General features: G+C 41.7%; 1 protein-coding gene across 1 annotated transcript; it reads left to right on the top strand.

Annotated features, from left to right (window-relative positions):
• The first annotated feature begins 95 nt into the window (after nucleotides 1-95).
• On the top strand, nucleotides 96-26,823 carry TRMT61A (tRNA methyltransferase 61A). Its single transcript, XM_061376469.1, has 4 exons — nucleotides 96-229; nucleotides 2,881-3,245; nucleotides 15,633-15,899; nucleotides 25,402-26,823. Exons 2-4 carry the CDS (start codon nucleotides 2,915-2,917, stop codon nucleotides 25,728-25,730), a joined length of 927 nt encoding a protein of 308 aa, XP_061232453.1. The 5' UTR covers nucleotides 96-229; nucleotides 2,881-2,914; the 3' UTR covers nucleotides 25,731-26,823.
• The last annotated feature ends 479 nt before the right edge of the window (nucleotides 26,824-27,302 follow it).

Genomic DNA, 27,302 nt, shown 5'->3' with positions numbered 1-27,302 from the left:
GGCCAACGGGACAGAAGGCTGATGGCCGGGCGGCTTGAACAGGCTGCGGGAGCTGGGGCTCACAGCGCCGGCTACGGCCGGCGGCAGCGGCCCGGCTGCCAGCCGTGCTGGCGGGGCGGAGGCGGCGGGAGCGTCAGCAGCCTGCGACCGGGGCGGAAGGAAGCGCGGGGCGGGTACCGCGTGTGAGGAGAGCCGGGCCGGGCCTGCTGGCGGGGCTCAGTCCCGGAAGGTAACGGCTCTGGGGGACGGGGAGAGCTGGTGGCTGCTGGGGTGGACGCAAGGCCCGAGGGCCGGCGGCGGCCCGGGGAGTCGCCGCTCGGGCTCGTCACGGCTTAATGCTGCTCTCTTCCAGGCTAATCCCTCTCTGACGCTGCCGGCGGGCTTCTTCCCTTTCCCTTCCTTCCCTGCCCTGTCTGTGCTTTTAATCCTCCCTCAGCAAATACCGAATTCCATCCGTCAACCCTGACGTTAGGTGCCCGGCTCCGCTGGGACCGGCTCCTGTGCTCCCAGGGCGCGGGAGCTGCGTTACCACCCTCACGACCCTCATGTGAGGGTCCGCAGGGAGGAAGAGTCCGGGGGGCACGGCGCTCTGAATGTGCCACCGGCCTGCGTGTTACCGGGGCCCTGCGCTGCCCCGCGGTGAGAGGGTTATGCCTGCCTCCTCATCGTCTTCGTGAGGTTGCCTGTGCTGCCCTGTCAAGCAGCCAAGCTTCTCGGAGAGGGAAGAGGCAGCGTGCCAGGACTGTGTGGTAGCTGGTCAGGAGAGGTGTATCTGGGTTTTGGTTGATGGGACCACAGAATCGTTTTAGTCGTTTAATTCGTGAGGCTGCTGAGAGATTGCCTGGGTCGAGTTTAGGTCGCTGCAGGCATGGACCATAGAAAAGCTCTGAGCCCTTGCCACAAGGCACTGCCTTCCCTTCCACTCCCACTCCACACAGCACTTGTGGCAAAAGTAACTGTGTACCAAGATACCTGTATGCTACTTGGGAAGCGGAATGTAAGAGCAGTGCATGAGGTTCTGTAGTGGTATGGAACATAAAATGATTAAAAAATGCATGAAAATGAATGTTTGTAGATCACTGTGCTCCTTGGCAGAGGGGAGACAAACTACTAAAGACCCTGCATTTACCCCATGTATGAATATAATGTGCTAGGTGAGATCTGAGAGATTTCTCATACTTGGATCTCAGCCTACAGTGTGGTGACACTTAGCTGTGGTAAGTCTGGTGGCTCAAAGAAGGGCAAAGAAACTGGAAGTCAGGCTGTGTAATCAAAGGGAGAATAATTTTCTCCATGCCCCTGACATACTGAAGGAATGTTGCTTTTGCACATGGCTGTAACTACAGTCTGACTACCATGAAATAAAAGTCCTTTCAAATGGTACTATTCTTACTGAGAGCTGAAAACTACATTGCTTTAATGCTATATAGAATGAGAGCTACAAACATCATTTCTGAAAGCTTAAAACAGGAATGTAATTAGAAAGTGCAAGCTATTAAATCTGGTTAAGCATTTGTACTATCTCACAGAGTCCAGTATATATACATTTCTGAATTCATGGGATGCCCTTCTTACTATTTCGCCATATGTCCAGACAGGCCTATTCTGCTTTGGCATCTGTATACATTATGCAGTAAGCATGTCATAAGCTTTGGAAATTTTGGCCACAACCACATCTGTTTATCAGTCTCAGTGACTGCAGTGGAAAAGTTACAAATCTAGCTGCCTAACAGCAAAATGAACTATGGCAAGTTTCAGTCAACAAAAACAAGCTAGAATTTTAGAACAAAAAAGCTTTTCATTAAAACAATGAAGTCAGACCGGGCTGTCATGCATGCAGTACAGAAGTAGTGGAATCAAATCATTTTTCTGAGTCTAAAAGTAACACTGCTTTTAATTCTGTCACGGAAGAAAGTACCAGAAGTCTGAGAAATCTGACTTTCAAAGCCTTCTGTCTTAGGGTTTGATGTTAGAAAACCTCAGAATGATCATTACTTCATTAAACAATTCCTCCCATGAACTGATCAACCTTCAGTTTAAATAGCTACCTTATCTGAAAGGCAACATCAGGTTTCACTGTAATGTGCCTTCTAATTTTTAGATTTTCTCAAAACCAAAGTTTAATTGTAATTCTCTAAACAACTTTGATACCATGGAGCTAAAATAATACAGCTGTTTGCATTAGCTTGCAAATGGTTGTCTACGTTTAGTTGCAGCACAGATCACTTCCCAGATCATTGCTTTATGCCCCTGATGGCAAATTAAAGGCCATAATATTCTTTTATCCTTGTAGTTAGTTAAATTTATGCATAAATTAATGCATATACTATGTTTATCCTATCTCTGAATCTTCATTTGGAAAACTTTCAAATAAACTTTTGTTACTGGATTTATACCCAGGCAAATAACAATTGTCTTACGTTGTAAATCACCATGGTGAAGCCAGCAGATGGAAACAAAATTTACCACTTAAGAGCCTGTGGTATAACTCTTTAAGAGTTATAACTCTGAGAGTTACTGCTCTGAGACTCTTGAGAGCTTGTGAACTGGAATTGAACAGTGCTGACATTTTAGTAACTTACAGGTTTCTCAGTATTGTGGAGCAGGCTGAGTAAATTATAATGTATTTCCTAAATTTTCTTTATAATGTACCATAAAATGGGAAAAATACTGGTGGTATTCAAATCTGTGGGACCTTTCAGTTGATTTTAATTAGATCAAGAGTGCAGTGGGGGGAGGTTCCTGAACTTTGTGGAGTTTTCTTGCTAACACTGTATTTGCACAGTGTGGTTTTGTTTGGTATTGGGGAAAACGAAATTACTTCCCTTTATGTCTCCATCATGATGCCTCAGAACTCTTGACATATTTATTCTCTTCTAGGTGACAACTATCAGCAAGCTACAAGACTGTCACAATGAGTTTTGCTGAATATGGAGATACAATAAGGGACGGTGACACAGCTATTGTGTTCTTGGGCCATGAATCCATGTTTCCTGTGAAAGTCCAGCATGGCACTGTAACTCAGACTAAGTATGGGGTCATCAGGCATTCCACAGACCTCATAGGCAAGAAGTATGGTTCCAAAGTAACCTGCAGTAAAGGAGGATGGGTGTTTATTCTTCATCCAACTCCAGAACTGTGGACCATGAATCTTCCACACAGGACGCAGATTCTGTATTCCACTGACATCTCCATAATCACCATGATGTTAGAACTGAAGCCAGGGTCCATAGTATGCGAATCAGGTAATAATGTATTGAAATCCTTTATTAAAAAGTAACACCAACACTTTCATGAAAAAAAAGGCTTATCTTTACATTTTGCATAAAGTCGCTTATTTTTATGATACAGTTATTGAATCATGATACAATTTTCGCAGCCTACGCACTGAGTATTCTATTTCAAGTGCACGTGTTTCCTCGTGCTGCTGTTTCTTCTGCAAGTGATGTTACCTCAGTATGCTGGCCTCATGTATGGGTATACCTTTGAGTATGTGTTTGATTACTTTGTCTTCTTAAATATATAAACATTTTTCTTTCCTTTTCTAAAACTGCAGTTGTTAAGTAGTTAAAAAATATTTTTGAGCACATGATTTGAATCAAAATTCAGGCTTTAAATCTGCACTTTCAGAGAACATAGTTGAAATAACCCAGTGAAAGAGAGTCTGATGATAGGGTGTTGAACTAATAAGGAAAATAAAATGGAATATTTATATAGCGTGATACCATGTAAGTACATCTATTTTAGCTTTCTGTTCCAAAGTGGGATCCATTTGTAGCACTGGAACTGCATTCAGAATTGCTGGAGCTGTTTAATATAGTGGATGATGTGTTTATCACATGGCTGTGTTTTGTTTCTAAACTTGGTTTAATTTATTACAACTTCCCTGATTTTGCTTAATTTGCAAGTAAGGAGTGGAATTTTATATTAATAGGTATTTTCCTGCTCAACTACAGTTTATAATAGTATCTTCATGACTTTATTGCTGCAGGCAGTATGAGGCTTGCTTGATTTGAGTCCATTAGTTTGGAAAAATATGAACTGGGCTAGATTGTCCTTGGTTTTTTTGCCATTTCCTTTGAAGCAGTTCCACACACTTCCCTCTCAAGCATAGATATGGCAAGCATAGATCAGCATGACAGGATTGTGCTGTACTGTATTTTCTCACATTTAACATTTTCTGTTCCCACCCAAGCATAATTTTGGGCAGTTTTTGAGGGATAATGACCACTTTCCAACAAGATGAAATGCTGCTTTATCTCTGCATCCAGTTGCACCCATTAAGGAGCAGGTGGTATATGGATCTGGCTGCTGTATAGCAGCACTTGAAACAGGCAAAGCACAGGCAGAGCCTCTGTAATTGCTAAAATGTTTGGGTCCTGTGAGTTTATAGTTTGGTTTGTAGGATGGTCAGGAATTTTTAGGTTTGTCTTGGGAAGTAGCCCTGTTCATTGGGCATTTCTTCAGCTCTTCCCCTCCTTGCTATGTTTAGACAAGATGGGAAAAATAAACTCAGCAAATTAGTCAAAATGTGGGAGATTTGAATTGTTATGTCTTGCCTCACTTGGAATAGGTGGGTGTTGATGTACAGACCTGCACATAAAATGTTTCAGTAACGTCAAAGGTACCTAGAGGTGGTAAAATGCTTAAAAGTTCATTTATCTAAATAGCTAAGAAATGGAAATACTTGATGAGGTAACCTATCCAGATTCCCAAAGATGTTGTGAGTCAAAATTCATAGCCATAAGCTATCATTTTGGCTAATGGGAACCTGTCTCCAGGTTTATTTTAATGCCTGTGCAGTCGAAGTATTGTAACTTCAGCTTCCCAGGAAAAGTTAACAGTTTTATTGCTATAGCTGTGCTTGTATTGCTTGAAAGTTTTACTGTTCAGAAAGAGTATTGCATCAAATTCACCTGTTAACCTTAATGCAAGAGATCTTACTGCAAATTTGCTTGCAACTGACCAAAAGAGGTGATTCAAATGAAAAATTTTATAGACCCTAACAACTGGAGCCTACTGTGTGATGATGTAACCTACTTTGGTGCCATCCTAAATTAGACAGTTTTCACTGATTCAAAATAATTAGTTCTAGATTAACCTTGTGTGGCCTAGACAGAAACAGCCAATGGCGATTAGTAGAAACAGCCCAATGGTGATTAGTAGAAACAAGACAGGAAATCTGGTCTAGTAATGACATTTGAGTCTGCTTCCTGCTGGTGCTGCGTTTAGATGTATTTTGAGCATTAATTAGCATGGAGGTCTTTTTTATTATTTGAAATTGAACTTTTGTACATAGTTGCTGATCAGACCAGAAAAGGGGGCACTGTAAAGAGGCCAGGCTCTTTTGTCTTACCAATTAGGCCACAGTGTTTGCCCAGTGTAAGCAGGCAGAATGGTGGATTAGTCGCCACAACTATATGAAGACTGAGAAAATAAGATGAAATACCTTCTGTATCATGTTGTATATGAGTATAAATGATCCTTTGTGTGTGATAATAAAAATTCAGTAGAATAACCAGAAGGCTCAATTTTATATCACTTGAATTATGCATTTTTAATTGATTACTCATAATTTGTCATAAAAGATACAAACATATTAATACAGGTTTTACTATTTTTAATCATCTTTAATAAATACCTAACGAGCAGGCTTGTCAGCAGTGCATGCATAATTAAAAATGATGCAAGCTTACTCTATTGAGGCTATAAGGGAACTCGGCATCTGCCTGATGTTTCATGATGGAGGTGTAGGAATATGATCCTTTTTCTGCCTTCTGCCAATTTCTAATTTACAAATGTACGTTGAGATTTAAAGACTATTAGCATGATTGCTGGAGCTAAGAGCTCTTGAAATCATTGGTCCCTGGACTATGGAATTTCCTGCTCTGACGCAGTCTGTAACAACCTGATCTATCTAGAATTAAGAATAATTGAGATAGCTCCTAAAATACCTGCTGTGGGTGGCCTGGTAGCAAGAACCTTTAATACTCATCAGGTAACTCTGATCCTGTTTGTGTTTGTTGCATGTGCATCCACTGTCTAGATAAAGGAATAAGATGAATCTTTTCTTTTGTGTCGCACTCTCCAAAACTAATCTTTTTATTGTACATTTGGACCAGAATGAAACCTCTCAGATACTTTTTCCAAACAGAAGTGTGTGGAACCTTTTTTTTTCTAGATTTTTCCTTCCAGTGTCTATGTATCAAGGCTTTTTTACTGTCTTTTCTCCCTGGTGAGACCTAAACAAGTGTCTGTGCTAGCCCTCAGAATTACTTGGGGAATGCAGTACAGCACTGTGAAACTTTATTTAGTCTGATAAGTCTTAGAAATATTTTGGCTTCAATGAAGCTTAGTGTTTAGGCAAAATGTAATTTAGTCAAAAGTATTCTAACCGCCATCCCAGTGATCCTTCAGCATTCAGCAAAATCAGACTCACATGAGCAAAAAATGTTAATTGGATTTTTTTGTTTCCCTTCAGCAAAATCCCAAATTAAAAATTGCTAAACCCTGCTCATTGCCACACAGCAGTGGGTTTCTGAGCCCACAGACTGGGTTTCTGAAGACTGAGAACAGTATTCTGGGTCCTCATGGTTTTTCTGTGGAGGAGTAATGAGAGCTGCCAGCCAGCCTTACACTAGAGCTTCTCAGAAACAATTATGAAATTTTCAGACTCAGCCTGGGTATAGATTTTGTTAAGAGCACTTTCATAAAAAATTAATGAGGACTTAATGATTAATGGATACTTAAATGATTAATAGTTGATTGTGAAGCCCTAGCAAGTCAGCTGTGTGCTTATGAGTCTTCTGAAGTGCTTATAGACTTTTTGACAAATACTGCTCAGGTCTTTACAATTTTTGTGATATATGTATATGTAAACTGTTTGCAACTCTAGTGTAAAGTACAGGCCAGACTTTGTAAGTATTAATTTGATTTTGAAACACGTTCATACTAATTAAGTCAGTGTTTTAGGATGTCTCTTCTCTATTTCCTAGAAGCTGTTCAAGTTAGAGTGAGGGAAGAATTTGAAAACCTGATTCTTGTATAGCACCTTTTGAAGTATAAGAAAGGCCTCATTAGTACAAATGTCAGAGAGCAGAGTATTATCTTCATGTACCAAAGAACTGAACCAAAACAACTGTGGCCACATGAGGCATCGCTGCAATGTATTCAGACTTGTGGCTCACGTGCCGCTGATGGAGAATGCTGGTTATACCCTAAAGCATTTGTTTCTAGACTGTCTGGACTCACTTTCATCTTACCATTTCACTTGCGCATGAAGCGCATTTGTTACACAGCTCTGAACTTAACAGTATTACGTTTGTTTTGTGGAAGACTGAAGGACAATGAGAGATCACAGAATCACAGAATAGTTAGGGTTGGAAAGGACCTTAAGATCGTCTAGTTCCACCCCCCTGCCATGGGCAGGGACACTTCACACTAACCCATATCACCCAGTGTTTCATCCAACCTGGTCTTGAACACTGCCAGGAATGGAGCATTCAGAACCTCCCTGGGCAACCCATTCCAGTGCCTCACCACCCTAACAGGAAAGAATTTCCTCCTTATATCCAATCTAAACTTCCCCTGTTTAAGTTTTAACCCGTTACCCCTTGTCCTGTCACTACAGTCCCTAATGAAGAGTCCCTCCCCAGCATCCCTGTAGGCCCCCTTCAGATACTGGAAGGCTGCTATGAGGTCTCCATGCAGCCTTCTCATCTCCAGGCTGAACAGCCCCAACTTTCTCAGCCTATCTTCATACGGGAGATGCTCCAGTCCCCTGATCATCCTCATGGCCCTCCTCTGGACTTGTTCCAACAGCTGCATGTCCTTTTTATGTTGAGGACACCAGAACTGCACACAGCACTCCAGGTGAGGTCTCACAAGAGCAGAATAGAGGGGCAGGATCACCTCCTTCGACCTGCTGGTCACGCTCCTTTTGATGCAGCCCAGGATATGGTTGGCTTTCTGGGCTGCAAGTGCACACTGCTGGCTCATGTTCATTTTCTCATTGACCAGCATCCCCAAGTCCTTCTCCACAGGCCTGCTCTGAATCTCTTCTTTGCCCATCTTGTAGCTGTGCCTGGGATTGCTCTAACCCAGGTGTAGGACCTTGCACTTGTCATGGTTAAACTTCATGAGGTTGGCATCAGCCCACCTCACAAGGTCCCTCTGGATGGCATTCCTTCCCTTCAGCCTATCAACTGAACCACACAGCTTGGTGTCATCCGCAAACTTGCTGAGGGCGCACTCAATCCCACTGTCCGTGTTGGCGATGAAGATGTTAAACAAGACTGGTCCCAACACAGATCCCTGAGGGACACCACTCGTTACAGGTCTCCAGCTGGGCATTGAGTCATTGACCACAACTCTTTGTGTGCGGCCATCCAGCCAGTTCTTTATCCACCAAGTGGTCCATCCATCAAACTGATGTCTCTCCAGTTTAGAGACAAGGATGTCATGTGGGACAGTGTCGAACGCTTTACACAAATCCAGGTAGATGACATCAACTGCTCTACCCCTGTCCCTCAGTTCTGTAGCCCCATCATAGAAGGCCACCAAATTGGTCAGGCAGGATTTCCCCTTAGTGAAGCCATGCTGGCTGTCACCAAGCACCTTGTTGTTTTTCATGTGCCTTAGCATGCCTTCCAGGAGAATCTGCTCCAAGATTTTGCCAGGCACAGAGGTGAGACTGACTGGTCTGTAATTCCCTGGGTCATCCATTTTCCCCTTCTTGAAAATGGGGGTTATATTCCAGGAACTTCACCTGACTGCCATGATTTTTCAAATATGATGGCCAGCAGCTTAGCAACTTCATTCACCAGCTACTTCAGGACCTGCGGATGGATTTCATCAGGTCCCATGGACTTGTGCATGTTCAGGTTTTTAAGATGGTCTCAAACCAGATCCTCTCCTACAGTGCGCCCAAGGTCTTCATTGTCACAGTCCCTGTGTCTACCCTCCAAGACTTGGATGGTTCGGTCAGAGCCTTTGCCAGTGAAGACGGAGGCAAAGAAGTCATTCAGAACCTCAGCCTTCTCCAAATCCTGTGTAGCTAGTTCTCCTGAGAGCTTCCAGAGGAGGCCTACGTTGTCCTTAGTCTGTCTTTCATTTGCTATGTACCTGTAGAATCCCTTCCTGTTATCCTTAACATCCCTAGCCAAGTTTAATTCTAACTGGGCCTTGGCTTTCCTAACCTGGTCCTTAGCTTCCCGGACAACATCCCTGTACTCTTCCCAGGCCGCCTGTCCTTGCTTCCACCTTTTTTCCTTTGAATTTTCCTCAGCAGCTCCTTATCCATCCAAGGAGGTCTCCTGGCCCTCCTGCTGCACTTCCTTCTAGTTGGGATGCAACGCTCCTGAGCTTGTAGCAGGTGATCCTTGAATATCAGCCAAGAGTCTTAGACCACCCTGCCCTCTAGGGCTATATCCCATGACACTTTACTAAGCAGGTTCCTGAAGAGGCCAAAGTCTGCTCTCTTGAAGTCCAGGGCAGTGAGCTTGCTGCACGCTCTTCTCACTGTCCTGAGGATCTCAAACTCAACCATCTCATGATCGCTGCATCCAAGGCTGCCCTGGAGCATCACATTTCCAATGAGCCCTTCCCTGTTGGTGAGCACGAGGTCAAGCATGGCACCTCTCCTTGTTGGCTCGTCTGTTACTTGCAGAAGAAAGTTGTTTTCCACACAATCAAGGAACCTTCTGGATTGCTTGTGCCGGGCGGTACCGTCATTCCAACAGATATCAGGTTGGTTGAAGTCACCCATGAGAACAAGGGCCTGTGAGCGTGAGGCTTTTCCTCTTGTCTGTAGAGTGCTTCATCCACAGGTTCTTCTTGACCAGTCGGTCTGTAACAGATCCCCACAGTAATGTCTCCTATCACTGTTTTCCCTTTAACCCTGACCCACAAACTCTCTGTTAACTGCTCACCTGTCCCCAGACAGAGTTCCATACTCTCCAGCCTATCGCTAACATAAACAGCAACTCCCCCATCCCACCTCCCAGGCCTGTCTTTTCTAAAGAGCCTGTAACCTTCCATTCCAGCACTCCAGTCATAGGAGCCATCCCACCATGTTTCTGTGATGCCTATTATATCATACCCCTGTAGATGTGCACACATCTCTAATTCCTCTTGTTTTTTCCCCATACTATGGGCATTTGTATAGAGGCATCTGAGCTGAGCTCCAAATGTAGCTGGCTTATTGGCTGGAGTGGCTGGAATATCTCTACATTGCTCCAAGCGTTTATTATAGGTGCTGGCAACTGACTGGGAGTGTTGGGATGGAATGATGCCCCTCTCCCCCAACACATCTAGTTCAAAGCCTCCTTGACCAGTCTGGCAAGCCTCCTACCAAAATCGCTTCAGCTCCACCAGCCCCCAGTAGACCTGGCCTACAAACTTGGGTCCCGTGTTCAAGACACCCCAACCCCTGACTATGACACCACCCTTTTAACCATTTATTAACCTGGCTAATCATCCTAGCTTTTTTTAGGTCCTCCCCTGTATCCTGGAGATCCCTCTCTAAGGAACTCAGACTCTTGAATCTCTAAGGAAAAATTCAGTCTTCACATTCTCATTCCTTTTGTAGGTAGTGCCAGTCTTGAAAACTGCCCTGCTATTCTTCCCCCAACTACTCAATGTGGTCAGTGAGCAGCAGCGCTCTCTGACCTGCAGCATGCTTCCTGAAATGCCTAGTTTAGCATGGTGCCCACAACAAACAGTAGCAGAAAGAGCTAATGTTTCATAAAGGAGGCTTCTTGATTTACTGTTTTGTTTGTCAGTTGCCAGCTCATCTTCTTAAATCTCTTTCCCTCCCTTTCCTCCTCCTGCTCTCTGTCCCTGCTCTTGCCCTGTCTTACCTCTGCCACTATGATTTGTGCCCTTGACTATTTTCACAGTAAGGTATTTGGGTTAGTTTCCATCAGGTGCTTAATAACTTTTCATATATTTTTTAAAAACCATTAGTGATTCTCCAGTTACACAAACTTGCCATGTACAATGATCAGCCTTCCTCTGTTCAGTGTTTCTTGACAGATGGTAGCTGTGGAGTTGCTAGCTCTGTCTAAAGAATAATTTTCTTTAGGTTTTGAGGCTCCTTCCGTACACATAGCTGACTCATGACCTGTCTTACTATTTGCTAGGTCTAAGTGGTGTAGCTAGGAGACAAATGCAGCCACACTGTCGTTGTTTTGTATTTACTCATAATAACTTTGGTAGCCAAAGTTTAGATCATAAACATCAGTTCTTTTAAAAATGTTATTAGATATTGTAGAGACCCAGTATTAAATTTCACTTTTCTCATTTCCAAGCAATAAGAACCAATGTTCTTATTTTTTGCTTAAAGCAAAAGAGCTTCTTTTGCTTTATTCCCAAATCTTTTTGCATATGCACAGCTGTAAACATCTGTATGTTCATAATCACTACTTGTAATTCTTTTTTTAGAAAGAGGCACCTATTTCGAGAAATTTTTAGAGAAGACAAGCCAAGTGATAGCCTGCAATAAGGAAATGCAGTAGAACACAGAATTGGGTCACTTAGGTTTATAGCTTGGATCAGATTCCAGGAGGTTAGACAAATATCCTTTGCAGTAAGAAAATGAGACAGAATAATAAACAGAATACAGTATAAAAATGTACTTTCTTAGTTATTAGTCAACTACTATGCTAGATGCTGTGGTAATACATTTCTCTCGACAGTGTTCTGATGTGTATCTATACTGTTTTGAAATAGCACGTTATTTTGTAACAGCTCAGATGTTGTCCACTGCAGCTTTGAAAAGGCAAGAAGTGATCTTGATGTGGGCATCATCTCAAGATAGGTGATGTGTATGGAGGCTTCTCTGGAAACCTGTCACTTGAACTAAGCAGAGAGTGAGAAGAACAGATCTGTCTGAGGTCAGGGGAATGATTGAGGAGTGCATGTGATCAATACTTTCTTGTCTACAAGAAGGAAGTATCAGTAGGTGCTGAGCTAGAGTGTTCCATCCAGTTGTCCACTTGTTAGGATTGAAACCCTTCTAAAAGTGCAGTGTTTTCTTTGCCCTGGGAGAGGGCAGAAACATTTTCCTGAGCTTAAATGTATCAGAGAAGAACAGAATGAGCTTGAGCCCACCAAGAAGGAAAGGATACTACATCAGTCTGCAGGCTGTGAGCCACCTGACTTACATGGTTTTAACACACAGGATCTTAATTCCTGCCTTTGTATTGGGATGGACCACTTTCCTAGTCTACATGCTGATCCCCTACACAGTGCCTGCTCCTCAGGTTTTGAGCTTTGAGTATGGCATACTGGGGACCCTGTGGTGTGTTATTAAATACCTGCAATGCAGAAGTCTGCTTTTTGACTAAGACGTTTAAGATCATAGAATAGTCAATGTCTAAGAGCATCATGTTTCCCCAAGGCATTAGCAAGTGTCCTAAGTTGTTGTTAAATAGGCATTGTGTTGTGGTAGAGAGCAAGCAGTTTCTTAGACTATAGTGCAGGCTGTCAGGGAGGCAAGCATTCTGGTGCAAAAATTACAACCTATTTGTTTCTAAAAGTTTCTTGCCTTCCACTTTCTAGGTCAAATTGGGAAGACAGGCATTTCAGTGCACCTATATGAGAATGAAAATGTGTTAAAGTCCATCCAATTCTTAACTTGCCTCTTCTGATGGAAAAAGTTAATTTTTGAGCATTCAGGTTTTTGGTTCGTTTCTATGCAGGTAATTCAGCTACGATATTTCAGGCTTAGTAGCATTACTCCTTGTGTTTTCCTGCTTTCTTGACTGATTCTATATCATACTAAGGATACCCTTCATTTCCCAGTGAAACCTGAATCTGACTAGAACTATTTTGCTGAATACTACTTTTTTCAGTAATGATTTTAAAGTAAGTAGAAAGAGAAATCGAAAGGGAATTGAGAAGATGGTGGGAGAACTCAGATGTTAAATGTTGCAGATTTGCATGGGAGGAGGTGAATATAAACATAAATTTCCCTTTCTACTGCCGGACTCTCATATTCTTAATAAGTTGCATCAAGCATCCCAAACTATCAGACACATCAGAGTTGAGGGTCATCATAATTGCACAGGACTGCGTTCAGAACCTGTAATCTCTTCACGAGATTTTACAATGGTGGATGATTCATAACCATCTTGTTCTTTGTTTCCTGCAGTTTTGAGAGTTGTCAAGAGAAGGCAGGCAGCATCTTCAGAAATACTCTCATTAATGATGTTCCTGTGATAAGAGTTTGATATGTTCAAACATGATACATATTCTTATGTTTGCGGTAGCCAGTCAACAATGAACAGTTCCTGGCAACCTTGTTTAACAAAAGCTCTGTAATATGCATGCAAGTGATGATGACGTCCAACATCCTGGAAATTTCAGGGTTTGGCATGGAGAGAAAAGAAAAGAAGCCAAAAGATCTTAATGAGTTTTCCTAGGAAGGAGACAAACAGTATCTTCTGTGGTGTTTTTAACAGCAGATTTAAAAGGAAAGTGATTAAAAATGTATAAGAATATGAACAAGGGAAGTGGATACATGCACAAGCTTCCTCTCTCTTCTGCTTACAGCCCAGCTGTGCTCACAGGCCTTCTGTTCACTCTTTTAGATTAGCAGAGAAAGATACAGAAAGTGTGCCATATAACTCGAGAGGTAAAATAGTGAAATTCTATCAGTTTGCAAAAGTTCTCAGTTGTGCAGTCCTGCCTTCTGGCATGAAATATAAGGGCAGAAGTTTAGTCATTTTGGCATCCTGGGAAAAATAGTTCCCTGCTCTTGTCATTAAAAAGGAAAAAAAAACAACCCGCCACAAAATCAATTAAATGTCACTTCTTTGTTATGCACATGTATCGTTGAGGTTTTACAACCACATGGCTATCATGCCACCCTTACTCCTGACCAGGGAAAAGTTCATGTTGACATTCAGAGCCTATGAGTGCTATGACCAGATAGTTTTTCATGTGTGCACATATAGGTGTCTTTGATTCTATGTGTGTCTATGATTCTATGATTCTATGATTCTTTGCCTTTTGTTTGCTTTATTTCAATACTGTCATAAATTCACAATTGAAAATTGGTTTTCAATTGTGAAAATCAATGGATTTTCACCTTAAATAAGTGTGTGTCATAGTTTCTCTCTTCCTTTGGACCTCTTTGAGGTGAGTGCTAAAATCTGTCAGTCCTCCTTCCCCATCTAATCTACCCCATTAAGCAGGGGGAGGTTGCTAGCCTGCCTGTCGGGGTCAGAGCCCTCTCAGAGGGAAGCAGAGGTTCCACAGTGCAGGCGGTTGATCCGGGGGCAAACATGGGCCCTGAGCTCTGTTTACAGTCTGAATAGCTCTTCTTTCAGTGCTGACAGATTAAATATGGTGCCACGGCAGTGATTCTCCCCTTACGTGACTAGGTGGCAAGAACCTTGGATCTGTGAGTAAGCTGACTTCCTGTATGGTTGCGGGAAGTGTTGCTCCAATTAAGCAGGGGACCTGTGTCCCCTAATTAATTTCCTTTCTACTCATTTCTGAACTTTCTCCACCACTGCTTTATTTCAGGTTCTGTCCTTTGTAAGCTTTTGAAGATTTATGTTAGTTGAAAGAACCTGCTTCAGGCTGAAATTTAGCCTAAACAGTCACTGAAGATAGCTAGAAATAGATTTTCTTTCTACAGGAGGAATATGTTCTAAGTACAGAATTATAAATCAATAAACACAGATAATTTGGGGCTGCTGTGGGGTTTTGAGCTTGAGGGGTTATTCTGTTAAATGCCACTTCAGTGAGTAATTTGCAATGTGAATTCGTATATGGGTGTTTTCTGCAGTGAAAATGTTCTTTATTAGTCATTCATCTGTTTAACATGCCAATGGATTGTTTTAAATAAGTGTCCTAAATTATCAGACTAAAACAAGGAAGAGAATCTGTCTTAATAGTCCCTGGTTGTACATGGTAATGGTACTTGTGTACAATTTCAGGTATGTGATGGCTCTCATTAGACTAAGTTAAGATTGTGTAGCTGTGCATGTATGTAAGTCACCTGTGAAAGCAGGTTGTTTGGTCTGTGTGACTGCAAGGAAACCTTAATGTTTTGATAATTTCAGTGGAAGTCAAGGATGACCAGTGCCTCTCAAGAGCCCTGGGTAAAACAGACTTCATATCCTGAAGACCAGTTGTTTGCATAGGTATCAATAGGATTTTCAAGCACCAACTCTTGCCAACATCTCTTCTTTGTTTTAATAAAGCATAAGGTTTGAAAAACGTTAAAATTTGCCTTCATCTTTTTTTCACCCTAGAAAAGCCTGGCCTTTGAAAAAGAAATCTGGTTAATTTCCATGACTTTTTCCTGTCACATGCACTTCGTGTTCTGTTGTGGTATTTGTTAGAGCTGACCCTTGGCATCAGTTTCCTACCCTAGGGAGGTAAGACAGAGTTTGCCAGATTTTTAATTAACGATTTGAGGACCCTTAAGACTGTTTCCTAGGGCATTTAGTACCTCTTGCCTTGTGAAGGAAGGACTGTTCTCTTTGAGTAGTTTAACCAGTGGTTTCTGTTCATTTGGATTTGAGGAAGTGTTCCAAGGAGTACTAATGGAGAAGAGCTCTGTTCTAATATTTAGCTCTGACAAAAGGCATATTTCATGAGTTGTTTGTCTTTTCCAGGTACAGGCAGCGGATCCCTCTCACATGCTGTCATCAGGACAGTGGCTCCCACGGGGCACCTGTACACAGTAGAGTTCCACCAACAGAGGGCTGAGAAGGCCAGGGAGGAGTTTCGAGAGCATGGGGTGGAACATCTCGTCACTGTCACCAACCAAGATGTGTGCAAAAATGGGTTCGGTGTCTCAAACATTGCAGATGCAGTGTTCCTAGATATTCCGTCTCCATGGGAAGCCATAGGACATGCAAAGTCAGCATTAAAAGCTGAAGGTAACTGCACTTACCTCTTTATGCTCAGGAAGTACTGTACATGCACACATCTCTGCCTTTGAGCCATACGTAGATTTGCTCCCTTCCATTGAGTAATCAGTGTTCTCTAATGTGAAAATCTCTAGGCATTTCCAAGTCTGAAAAACCTTCAAAAGAGGTCTTCAATTTACAGTGGAAAATTTGAAAGGAGAACTTGTTTTCCTACAGGCCTGTGCTAGCTCTACAATTAGCATGGGCAATTTATGAAAAACCCTTTGAACCTCCATCAAGTGCATTTTGCTAGATCTGAGGGGTGTGGGAAGTAGCAGTAACAATAAATGCTGAAAGCACATTTCTTTGGCAATTCAATGGGAAAATGTTTGTATAAAAGGTGTTCAGACACACTTCACATCAATCATTGTAGACTTGAACCTATTCAACAGAGCATTCCATCAGTATTGTTAAAGAAAATGTGGTTACACTTAAATATACTTGCCAATTTCTGCCTTAAATCTTTACTATTGGAGCTAATGAGAAGTTTGCCATTGGTTGCAGTGGGAATTGAACAGAAAGGGTGTCTAGCTTATGCCAGTTATTCCATGATTGTGACAGCAAGATAGAACTGTCAAGTTATTGGATGGATTTCATTAGTTCTTTTCCCTATTGCAAAATAAGCTTCAGTGAATAAATCATTCTTTTATCCTGGAATAATTTTTCCCTTAATTAATGTTATACTAGTGTGACTTTACAGGTGTGGATCTGAACTAACTTGTGCCAGATGACTTACATCTACAAAAGTGACTTTTCTAATCAAGAGAGCCTGCTGGGACATGAATTTAGTAAAACTTGATTATATGCCAAGGCCCAGTTGTTTGTTAAAATATGTAATCACAGGCCTGACTTTAAGTGAATTGTTAGGTCTTGAAATCACAGGATTTAAGCTTGTTCTTAACAGTCACTGAATGTACGTTACCTTGCTGAGTCAGGGCTGACCTTGCTGGTAGGCTACCTCAGCTACTACTGAAAATGTTCTAGAAAGCTTTCTGATACCAGTGTAACACACACTTTCTTTAAAAAAATACTGAATAAAGAGTGCCTGGCTGGCACTCTGTACCTGCAAGGGTTACAGCTCAATCTGTAGCTGCTTTCCAGTGTGTCCTCGGAAAAAAGGTAATTTTCACTGCACTGTACAATGCCCTTCCCATGCTCAAATTATCTAATCTAGTGAGCACAACACTCAGCTGACTTCCCAGCTTAGAAGGCGCTGCATTGCGCAGTCCAATTTGAATTATTTAAGTGGTGCATGGTTAGCATACTAAGCAGAGCTGCTTGAACAGTTTCAAGTTTTGAATCCACGTCTCATTTGAAATCCTAAAAAAGGTATTATAGTTCCAAAGTGGCCATGCCATCTGGCTGTGCTTTTCTGTGCCACAAGGTTGCATCTATTAAGGCAATATAGATAGTTCTTTAAAATCCCACATTTTTGTGTTTGTGAAGTGGCATCCACACACTTCATGTACTAGTCAAAAGGCAAACTTGGTGACTCTTGCTGTAGTTTTTGCTGCAAACAGCCACCAGAGTCGTGAGATCTAGTACTCATCTAAGGCTCATCTTTTGGGTTTCACAGCACCTGAATAAGAGCCAGAGGCATATTTTTTATTATTTTTTTTTTAATTTTGCATGGGAACAACAGCTTTTTCATCTGCAATATAATTGATTGCAGTCATAATCAGTACAAACTTACACATGCTTCTGTTTCATTCCAAATGGTGGATATTTTTGTTGTGGGTTTTCTTTTACTGCTGCAAAATCTAAAATGTGATAGAAGGGTATCTGTAATGGCTTCCCTTTCCCTACTGCAGGCAGATAGCTTTATAGGGCTTCTCTGTTTTGTTTTCAAATAGTTAAAGCTCTTCTGCAGTAAGGACAGTCTGTGCACATACTGCTGTTGTTCCAAGAGTTAGCACAGTGATAAAGCACTGAGTCGTTCCATCCCCGGCCTCTCTCTCACATCTGGACAGGTCACATTTGAACCATTCACACTGTGGGTTTTTTTGTGGTGTGCCATGCAGATATCGCAGCTGTACTGCAGATAGTGGTAATTTATTTCCTAAAGTCTTTGGGTACTTTGGATGAAATCAGAGCTAAGCAAATTCAATCTATAACATCAGCTAGCCTCCTCTTTAAAACCACAATATTCATTATAGAGTGTTCAGCTGAACCTGTATATGAGAGTTCGTAACAAAACCTTATCAAATCAGTGTTTTCTCCCCTACTTAACTCAAGCTCCTGAATAGTGCCAGCTCCTAGTAGGCTGGGTGTTAATGATCCTCTTTACAGAGTACATTTATCACTGAGGCTATGCCTTGCAGTATGCTTACAGTAGCTTGGCCTCCCATTTAAAGCACTGCCAGCCTCTGAAAAGCTAAAAGAATAAAATGGCACAGTAGGTTTGTGACTAGAAGGTTCTTGTTTTCTGGTGATGTATGCTGCCGACATTCAGGCTTGCATCTCAGCTGCATCCTTCTGTGCTGATTTCACCAGTCACACTTTCAGCAGAAATGCTGCTTGTAATATCTCTCAGGCACTGCTGCACTGCAGAACTTGCTTTCATTTCCAGACCTGCACTGTTTTTCTTTTGCAGCATCTGCTGATTAATGCTGTTCTATAGTCAGAACTGCTGTTCCCAATATCTGACCTTGATGGCTTTTTGCAGAGTTGCTGTTAACCCCTTCAGGCTAAATTTAAAAAAAGGAAGAAAATGAAAAAATTGTGAGGTAACAAAAATATTGTCAATATTCTGCAGTTCTTAAACGCCCTGAAACTTTTGAGTCACAGTCATCTCGCAGCTGAATACTGTAGTGCTTTGAATATAATTCTGCACCCACCTACTCCACTCTCATAAATATTGTCTGTTTCTTCCAAGCCTGTGGAAGCTGAGGCAGAAACCCACTTGTACGATAATTTTCTTATGGATTTTAATTTTTCAAGTAGGAAGATGGAAAAATACAGCCATCTATTAGGTTGGATTGGCCTCTTGCATTATAACTCAGTCCTCGGTAGTGTTTAACAGTCTGAGTCATAAAATTATCAAAAGCACCCCACTTTTGTTTCCTTTCTTTCTGTTAAAGATTTTACTTTTAAATTCAAACTTGCCACTTCCTCTTGAGTGTCTAAAGCCCCTATATTTTGAGTTTGTTAAATTGTCATTGCTGAGATACCACCTGAATCAGGTAGCATGGTGCTGTCAGGTCTCTCCCCAAAACTCTGCAGGGAGTCACCTCTGCACAACTCCCTGTTTGGGCCTCTGCATTTCCTACCATCACAGAAGCCCTTCAGCAGTATTTTGCTCTTTGTAGTAGTAGTAGGCTTTCATTTCCAAAGTCTTATATTTATTTCATTTGTACACAGTGAACTTAAAACAGGTCTTGTTTGCATTTTTTTTCCCCTTAGCATAGCCATTGAGTGTTGTCCTAACCTGCCAGGTTTGGTTATTACAGATGCTGTATAAGAGAATACATAGTATCTCATCCTCCCAGTAGCCTGTGATTCAAGTAAGGCATTGCCTGGTTTAGCTGGTTTCAGTTTTCATTTGGGCTTGCCTCCCTCCTCCTCTGAGCTTTCAGGGAATACCAAGTCTGTGTAGAAAGTCTCACTGGCTATTTTTCTTGAGCCCCAGAGGTTGGTTGTGGTCCAGTTTTTAAACCACCCCAGCGTGGCTTTGAGGAGCAGCTGAAATCATGGCCGCAAGTCTCACCTCTCTGGTAACTGGGTAGGGAGTACCACAGGCTGAATCACACTGGGAAGAGGGCAGTGACATCAAGGCTGATGTTGTTTGGACTCGGGCTACCTCAAGAACTCTCAGGGAATGTGTTAGGGCAGGAATTGGAGTCTGATCGTCTAGCATGCTGTTGTCCTCCACCCATGCAGGTGGTACTCAGGTTGGTATCAGTGCTTCTCATGTCCCCAGGAGATTGTTTTGAAATATATGGATGCAGCAATAAATGTTTGCGAAAATGTCAGCACCAACCTTTGCTAGTGTGGTACCTGGGTTGATTTGAAGGAGAATGAAGGTGAGGTTAAAGATCCACAAACTAAGCTTAGATTGAAGCACGTGTTACCTAGAGAAGTGCCATAAAGATGATCAAAGGACTGGGAAAGCTGCCACATCAGAGAAGCCTGAAGGAAATGGGTTTCTCAGCCTTGAGAAGGGACACTTAGGGGAGACTTTATGTTTCCATATTTAAAGGGTGGCTATAAAGAAGAGGGAGACTTCCATTTTACAGGGAGTCACATGGAAAAGATGAGGGCCAGTGGGTACAGGTTACTCCCAGGGGAGATTCCGGTTGTACAGTAGAGGAAATTTTTTCACAATGAGAACAATCAGCCATTGGAATAATCTCCTCAGGGAAGTGGCAGATTCCCCAGTGTTGGAGACTTTAGACATGCATTGGACAGGGTGCTGGGGCATCTAGTCTAGGTCATGTTTTGCCGAGAGTTGCACCAGATGATCCTTGAGGTACCTCCCAGCCTGGTATTCTGTGATTCATATTCTCTCAACATTGAGGGGCCATCTGCTGTAGGGCAGAGCTGCCCTGCTAGGAAACAGAACCAGATAACCCACTACACAGCTTCATTTGGCTCCCAAGCACTGGCTGTTTGCTGAGCCAGCCCAAGTTGTTGTATATCATTGGAGAGCGTTAATGTAGCTCTGGTCTGTCAGGGATTGGTAGGCAAAGTGCATATGATGGGCTTGGCCTTAAGTAAAAGTGATTCTGTCATGTGTTAAGAGACAAACAGAAGGATTCCTGCATCATAATCCATGCCATGGAATGCTGGCCAAAGCTATTTGCCTTTACACAGTTTTCAGGAAGTAGTTTGGAATGAAAGAATCCTTAAGTTTTCTTCCCCAGTTTGGAGCCAACGGATTTTTTACATTTCCTTGTTGCATGCTTTTGCCAGCCCATGATAGTGAGCAGGAATAAATCCCTTTTGAAGGATGCACCTACGAATGTAGAGGTTAAGGACACATTTGCAGAAAATCACATCAAGCTCCTGTTAATGAGCTGGCAAGTGATTTGGAGAAAAATATGCTTTCTGAACCAAGAAACATCCTTTAATTTCTTCCAACAGCCGAATCCTCTAATTTCACTTGTCAGGGAAGCTACATCAAACCGCCCACGAGCACACTTGCTTAAGGACGTTCTGTCCCCTTTTACAGAGGCAATATTTTTAGCGTCCTACTACCACAGAGTAAATGCCATGGTGATGCTGCTCAGTGACTCTCCTGCCTCGCCTCTGCATAATGATAATGCCTGTGTAATTTTTTCTTCCTTGAGATCTTCGTAATGTAATCTTCCAATTATGACAATGCACTGAAGTCCCAAAACCCAGAGCTGTATTCTTTTTCCAGAGATAAAAATGCTGTGTTGTATTCTTTACATCACAGAATTGTTTCTAAAATTACAGGCTCTTTTCCCTGGAACTTAATGGTGCTGCACTACATATGTTCTTTTTGCATCTTCTGAATAATATTGGGATGATGAAAAAAAAACTGTGAAAGCACTTGTGACGCATACTAAAATCTACAAAAGTGAGAGCACATAACTTGGACACATTTTCTGTATCCTAAGCTCATGTCAGTTGGGTACTGCCAGATTTTCCATGCTTGAAACCTAATGCAGTTATCAGCTGAATAGAACTGGTAGAGGTGTTAGTCTTTGCTCAGACAAACCAGAAACAAAATAGTTTGCTGGAATTGCACAGGAACGTACCAGGAACTGCTCCTGAAGGAGGAGCAACTTTGGGGCACTGACCTCTTGTAAAGATGCAAGGATGTGTCCCTTGATTACTAATCAGTTACTGTCTGTTAAAATGTGCAGAGGTTTGTGGATGCAAATCTTCTCTTTTATTTCTCCCTTCCCTTATGCTCTCTTTTCTAATAATTCCAGTTTGAACTGTACCTACAGTTTTCATACCCTCTTATAGCTATTGCTAGTTATAATGACTGCCAGGACTGTGTGGGCTTGTTCCAGCCTACAGGTTTGAGAGGTTTAACCTCTCTATTAAATATTTCAAACTAACTCCCTCTAAAACTGGAGGTAGAAAGAAATTTAAGTCTTTCATACAGTCTCATTATTCTTTTCTCCTCATCTGTAACACTTGTCAGGTGCATTATACACGAATAAACACATTTTTAGACAGCTCTTCAGATCAAAAAGCTCACACAGCTTTCCAATGTGAACAGGATTAATCTCAGATAATTACTGTATCAATTTATGATGACACATAGATCTCATTAACCAAATTTAGGAATGGTAGCTTTCCTAAAAGCAGAGCTCTGAAAGAACACAAACTCAGTTTGTACTAAGAAGTTTCCATTCAGTTGTTTTCACTGCTCTCTAGTCTCCTCCACCCCTTTGTGATCCACAGGCAGAGCAGTGTGCCCTAACAAGTGGAGAGGGAGGGAGTACATGTCTTTTCTTCATTCACTAAGGAATCCTTGGCATGGCAAGACAAACCAATACATATTCAAGTCTTGTAAGCCCTAAATGCCTCTTGATGTCTAAAGGACAAGAGGGCTCTTAGAGAATCTGACAATTGTGAATGCTAGAATCTAGATTTCTGTCTGCTTGGTGATTGTGCCAGAAAGGGTCTTGCCTAGCTGGTGAGCTGGTGAGGGTACAGATGGCAGCCTACAGTGTAGAGAATTCAGAAGCATCTGGTCTGTTGGAGATGACAGGATCTCTGCTCCTGGGACAGATGTGTATGTCCTTCTGAGTGCTGGTTTTCTGCTGCTCACAGTCCAGTTTTTTTTTTGCTGGTCTAAACATACCATGGCAATTGAAGCTTCCCAAATCTTTTTATTTTAGACAGTCTCCCGCAGTCTGGAACTGCAGTTTCTTTTTCTGCCTTTCAACCTTCTGCTAATTGCAGCTTTTCAATATTCTCTTACTATCTGCTTAATCAAACAAGTTCAGCGTTCGAGTCAAATCCAGGCAGGAAAAAGCAGAGGAGACTCCTTTCCCACTTGTTGGGATCCATAAAGCTGTTTGTAGGTATATTTATTTGGGAGGCATGTATAATAATAACAATGAGAACAGTAGGTATTAAAGGGAAAAACTGAAATTGGCAGAACTACTAAAACCCACTGGATGCTCTCAGTTATATAGAACACCAGCTGTTACACTGTTTTTTCAGTTTTCATACCTGAGAAGCTTCCAGCAGTGCAATAAGTAAAGTAACATTATTTTTTGTGCTTCCCCTCTGGGTATTAGCTACTGAAAGCAAGAGCTTGCTTTCTCTACCAGGCAGTTTGAAAGCCTGTTTTCTGTATCTCATTTCCCCAAGCAGTCCACTTTGCAAGGAGGCATTCTGATAAATCACCACCAAGTTTGGTGTTGACATTCTGTGCTCAGCTGACCATCCCAAGGCAAAATGAAGGGTGCCCTGCCTTTAACTGAAGGCTTGACAAGATCTGTAGGTGGCTCTGCAGCTTGTATGGCAACAGCTGTGTGCAAGTTTCTTAGGTTTTGAGTGTAAATCCAGAGCATGTGAATTCAGAAGCCTAAACGTATCTTGAAATCCTTGTAGTCAGAACAAGTAAGAAGAGACTTAGTGTAAATGTGATTATATTTCCCTTTTTTATTGCAATATAAATCACCAAAACCAGCCTGAATGAAATCGTAGTAAGTCTCTGGTCTCTCTGCACATTCCTGCTTTGCAGACAATGAGTTATTATGAAGTGACATTTAGCTAACTTAGACATTTGTTCAATTCCCCACACAATAAGCATATAACATCTTTCTTTATAACATGTGTGCCTCATAGTAGCTTTCTAATTATATAACATACATTTCTTCCTGAGCTTTTCTCTTTTACATCCACAAGCATGGTAACAGTGTCTACTGCTTTGGCCAGAAAAGATCAGCTGTCCACTTCAGCATCATTTTGGTAGCCCTGGTAATCCTGGTGAACATAGAAATCTAATTTCACGGGAGCTAGCGGACTGGGTGTGCAATTAAATCAACATCAACAGAGTTGGTTAGTAATGCCACATACCAGCATTAATTTTGCAGGTGATTATTAGATTGGGTTTTAATTGTCACTCCAGGGAATTACTTGTCCAAGGTACTTTGTTCTTACGATGCATGATAAGAATCCGTGGCTGTGGAGACTTTATTTCATGTCTAAAATTAAATCCTACTTAATGTATGGTGGATTAATGGTCATGGAAACTGTTCTTCGCAGCCCGTACCCAGCACATCATTGCTGTGCAGTAACTGGAGTGTTACATTGACGCTTTCAGACCTGATGCTTTCTTTTTATAGAGATGTGACTGTAGAAACGAAAAAGTAAAAAAAAAAAAGGGGAGTTCAAGATAAAGCAGGCTTCATGTAGTCCCAGCATAGCCTCTATTTATAGCAGAATGCTTTGCTCTCACTTGTATGGGTTCTTTAACTACTTCCATGACTGGTGCTGGAAGGCTTGAGTGGATGAGCCTGGGAGAGGGCTGGGAGGGAATGCAAATCAGGTCAGCAAGCATTTTCATCTAATTGTAGTAAGTAAAACAATAGCTGGAGCTGCATTGCCCAGTGTTCCTTCCCCCAGCACAAAAGCTTTTCAGGAAGGGCCTTGTGGGACATTGTGTCCTGGGTGAAAGCACATGCCCTGGCTTTGTGGCAGACAGTGTCCTTATAATTCTTTGATCTGATTTGGCTGTGGCTTTTCAGAGTAAATCTGAATCATTCTATTCTCAGCTGTTAAGGTGACATTGTAGTACTCAGAAAGTTGTAGGGGGCCTACTAATACTCTGTATTTAGAATCAAAAATCTGAACTGTGCTCAGATAAGGAGACAAGTGTCAGATTATCACTTAAAAGCCCTGTCCTGGAGTTTTGAGGCACTTGCTGTAAACCTTCCTGATATCCAGTAGATTTTAATGCTCGGAAGACATGCTAGTCAGTTTGACTAAAAGGGAAAAGCCTTAACAGCACTCCATCTATGGCCTGGAGAGATTACTTTATTCTGTACATGCATACCATCGTTCTCAAATAAACACAGCCGCTTTTGTCAGACTGTGTGTGCACACGCGCTGATATTGTAATGAAGGCAACTCAGTACAGTGTGTGGAGAATGACTTCTGGCTTTGTGTAGGTGCCAACTTCAGTTCAGTCCTCAGTCCAGAACAGTGGAGAGTGATTCTGAGAGGGTCTTTGCTCTAAAGGGATCAACGTTAATGGTTTTATCATGAACGAATGCAGTTTGCAACACAGGATTTGGAAGATGAATGAAGTTGCTGTTGCAGTTTTTAAGGGGTCTGAAGCATCTTGTAGAGTCGTCTGTGTTTGATTTCATGCTGACACTAAACCTGCATAGTTGCCTCACAGAGATTTTCTTGAAGAATGTTTTCACTTTCTCTGTATAACAGTAATTCCATGGGCATCTGGGAGAATTTGAAAAATGGTTAAAAGTGCTGCATTTTGGTTTTCACTCTCTTCTCCACTGCCTGTCTCATTCTGCAGGTGGCCGCATCTGCTCTTTCTCCCCCTGCATTGAACAAGTCCAAAGAACCTGCCTAGCGATGGAAGAATATGGTTTTACAGAGATTAACACCTTGGAAATTCTTCTCCGAGTGTACAATGTGAGGACAATTAGCTTGCAAATCCCTGACCTTGGAAAAGCAGCTGAGGATAATTCTAGCACTGGCTTTGACAGCAGCAAGCCATCAGACCAAGGTAGCCCATGCTCTAATCTGCAGCAAGGAGCTGTGCAGTTCAAAAGTGGTGTGCCACTCAAGGAAATGGTTGGTCACACTGGGTACCTGACCTTTGCCACCAAGAGCCTTTTCTAGTGCATGTTGAGTTTGTGCAGTTTGGAGTGCTTTGTGTGTTTGTGTGTGTATTCTGTTTTCATGGTTCTTTTTTGTCAGGCATCCAAAGTTTTGCTTGTCATGGAATTCCATATATAGTCAGATTTGGTTTGAATATGCTTTGTTTAAATAGCACACAAGCATTAAGCAGAGCAGCATCAAGGGAATGTAGAAACTCTGGAATGGTGCTCCACTTGCCGTCAGAAAGAAGATTAATGAAAAGTGAATGGCCTTTCACTGGAATGTGCAGAATAAAGATCGCTCCCAATAAGAGAGCAAAACAAACAGCACACAAATTACAATTAAGTTGGATTTTTTCCTCCTCTTTTCTGAATTACTTTCCCAGGTTTATGTTTTTATTTTTTTCCTAGCAACACTAGACACCTTTTTTTAACTTCTCTAGTGTCTGTGTTGCTCTTAGGTATGCAAAAGTGCCTACTTGCTTCATGTTAGGTACGGATGTTGTCAGCACAACTGATTACAGAATTAGTTTTTCCTTGGAATAGCATTCAGCTGCACAAAGGATTATTGGCACCACTCACAAACGTAACCTCTTACTCTATTCCAGACTGGCATCTGCAAATCATTTCAGTTTTACAGAGGTGAAATCAAAGTGTGCTAAACTTTTCAAAGAAGTGTGCTAATTGATGGATTTAGTTTAAACTGGTATGTTGTACTCATCAATTTATGGTAGAAATTTGGACCTAGATTTTCCAATAGATCATCCACTTTCATAGTTGGTGAATCCACTGTGAAAATTCACTGAACAGCTGGTTAATATTCTCTGAACACCTCTTTGTAAGTGGTGTGGCTGAGGTTCTGTTTGTTTGATGGCTTATGTGCATTATGGTGTATTATATTCCTGCAGTTGAATGACAGAAAGATTGCTTTTGGCAGGGTTTCTGTCTCAAAATTGCATCAATAATGCAAACATGCTAAAATCCTCAACCAGCTTTATTAATTAAGTTTTCAGACCATTTATTCTTTGGTCTTTTTACAAAGCTGATGGGTGGGATACATTATTTGAATGCTGGATTAAATTTTGTATTTATAGATTAAAATAATTATGCAAATATATGGTGTTCCTTTCTTCTTTTTTTTTAATAGTAAATTCACATGTATTTTCATTCCAGCCACTACTACTGTCTCTCGAAGCGTTTGGCTGTGCCTTGCATTTGGTACCTCAGTATACTGATCGCTGTGTAAGAAAAATAGCCATTCACAAACCGCAGCCTGAACATTTGAACCTGATATCCCTCCCCCATTCTGGACAAAAATAAAGCTAAGCTTTTAACGTGTTGTAGCAGAATGCTAATCCATAACGGTTTAAAGAAAGCCCTACCGATCACGACAGCAAAGATAAACTGTTGAGCAGATTAAGGGCAGAAAGCAATTCTGTTGAACTAAACCAGTTATGTAAGTTGGCTTACAGCTGCAGCATTTCTCCAGAAATTATGTGAAAGTTCTCTTTCTGCTGCTGCTTATGTCTTCCAGAAAGGCAGGCAGTAAACTACTCACATTGTGTATAAGGTTTGGGAGCTGTATCACAATGAC

This window comes from Neopsephotus bourkii, unplaced genomic scaffold (genome assembly GCF_033783945.1).
Source record: "Neopsephotus bourkii isolate Nb327-2 ecotype Australia unplaced genomic scaffold, CSIRO-AGI_Nbou_v1 NB_1707, whole genome shotgun sequence".
Lineage (NCBI taxonomy): Eukaryota > Metazoa > Chordata > Aves > Psittaciformes > Psittacidae > Neopsephotus > Neopsephotus bourkii.
This window is presented reverse-complemented; position numbering and strand designations above follow the sequence as displayed.

Bases quoted from the DNA above. Each gene is read 5' to 3' on its own strand.
- TRMT61A (XM_061376469.1), top strand. From the start codon at position 2,915: ATGAGTTTTGCTGAATATGGAGATACAATAAGGGACGGTGACACAGCT. The intron at 3,246-15,632 runs GTAATAATGTAT...TGTCTTTTCCAG, and splicing joins GTCCATAGTATGCGAATCAG to GTACAGGCAGCGGATCCCTC. The intron at 15,900-25,401 runs GTAACTGCACTT...CTCATTCTGCAG, and splicing joins GTCAGCATTAAAAGCTGAAG to GTGGCCGCATCTGCTCTTTC.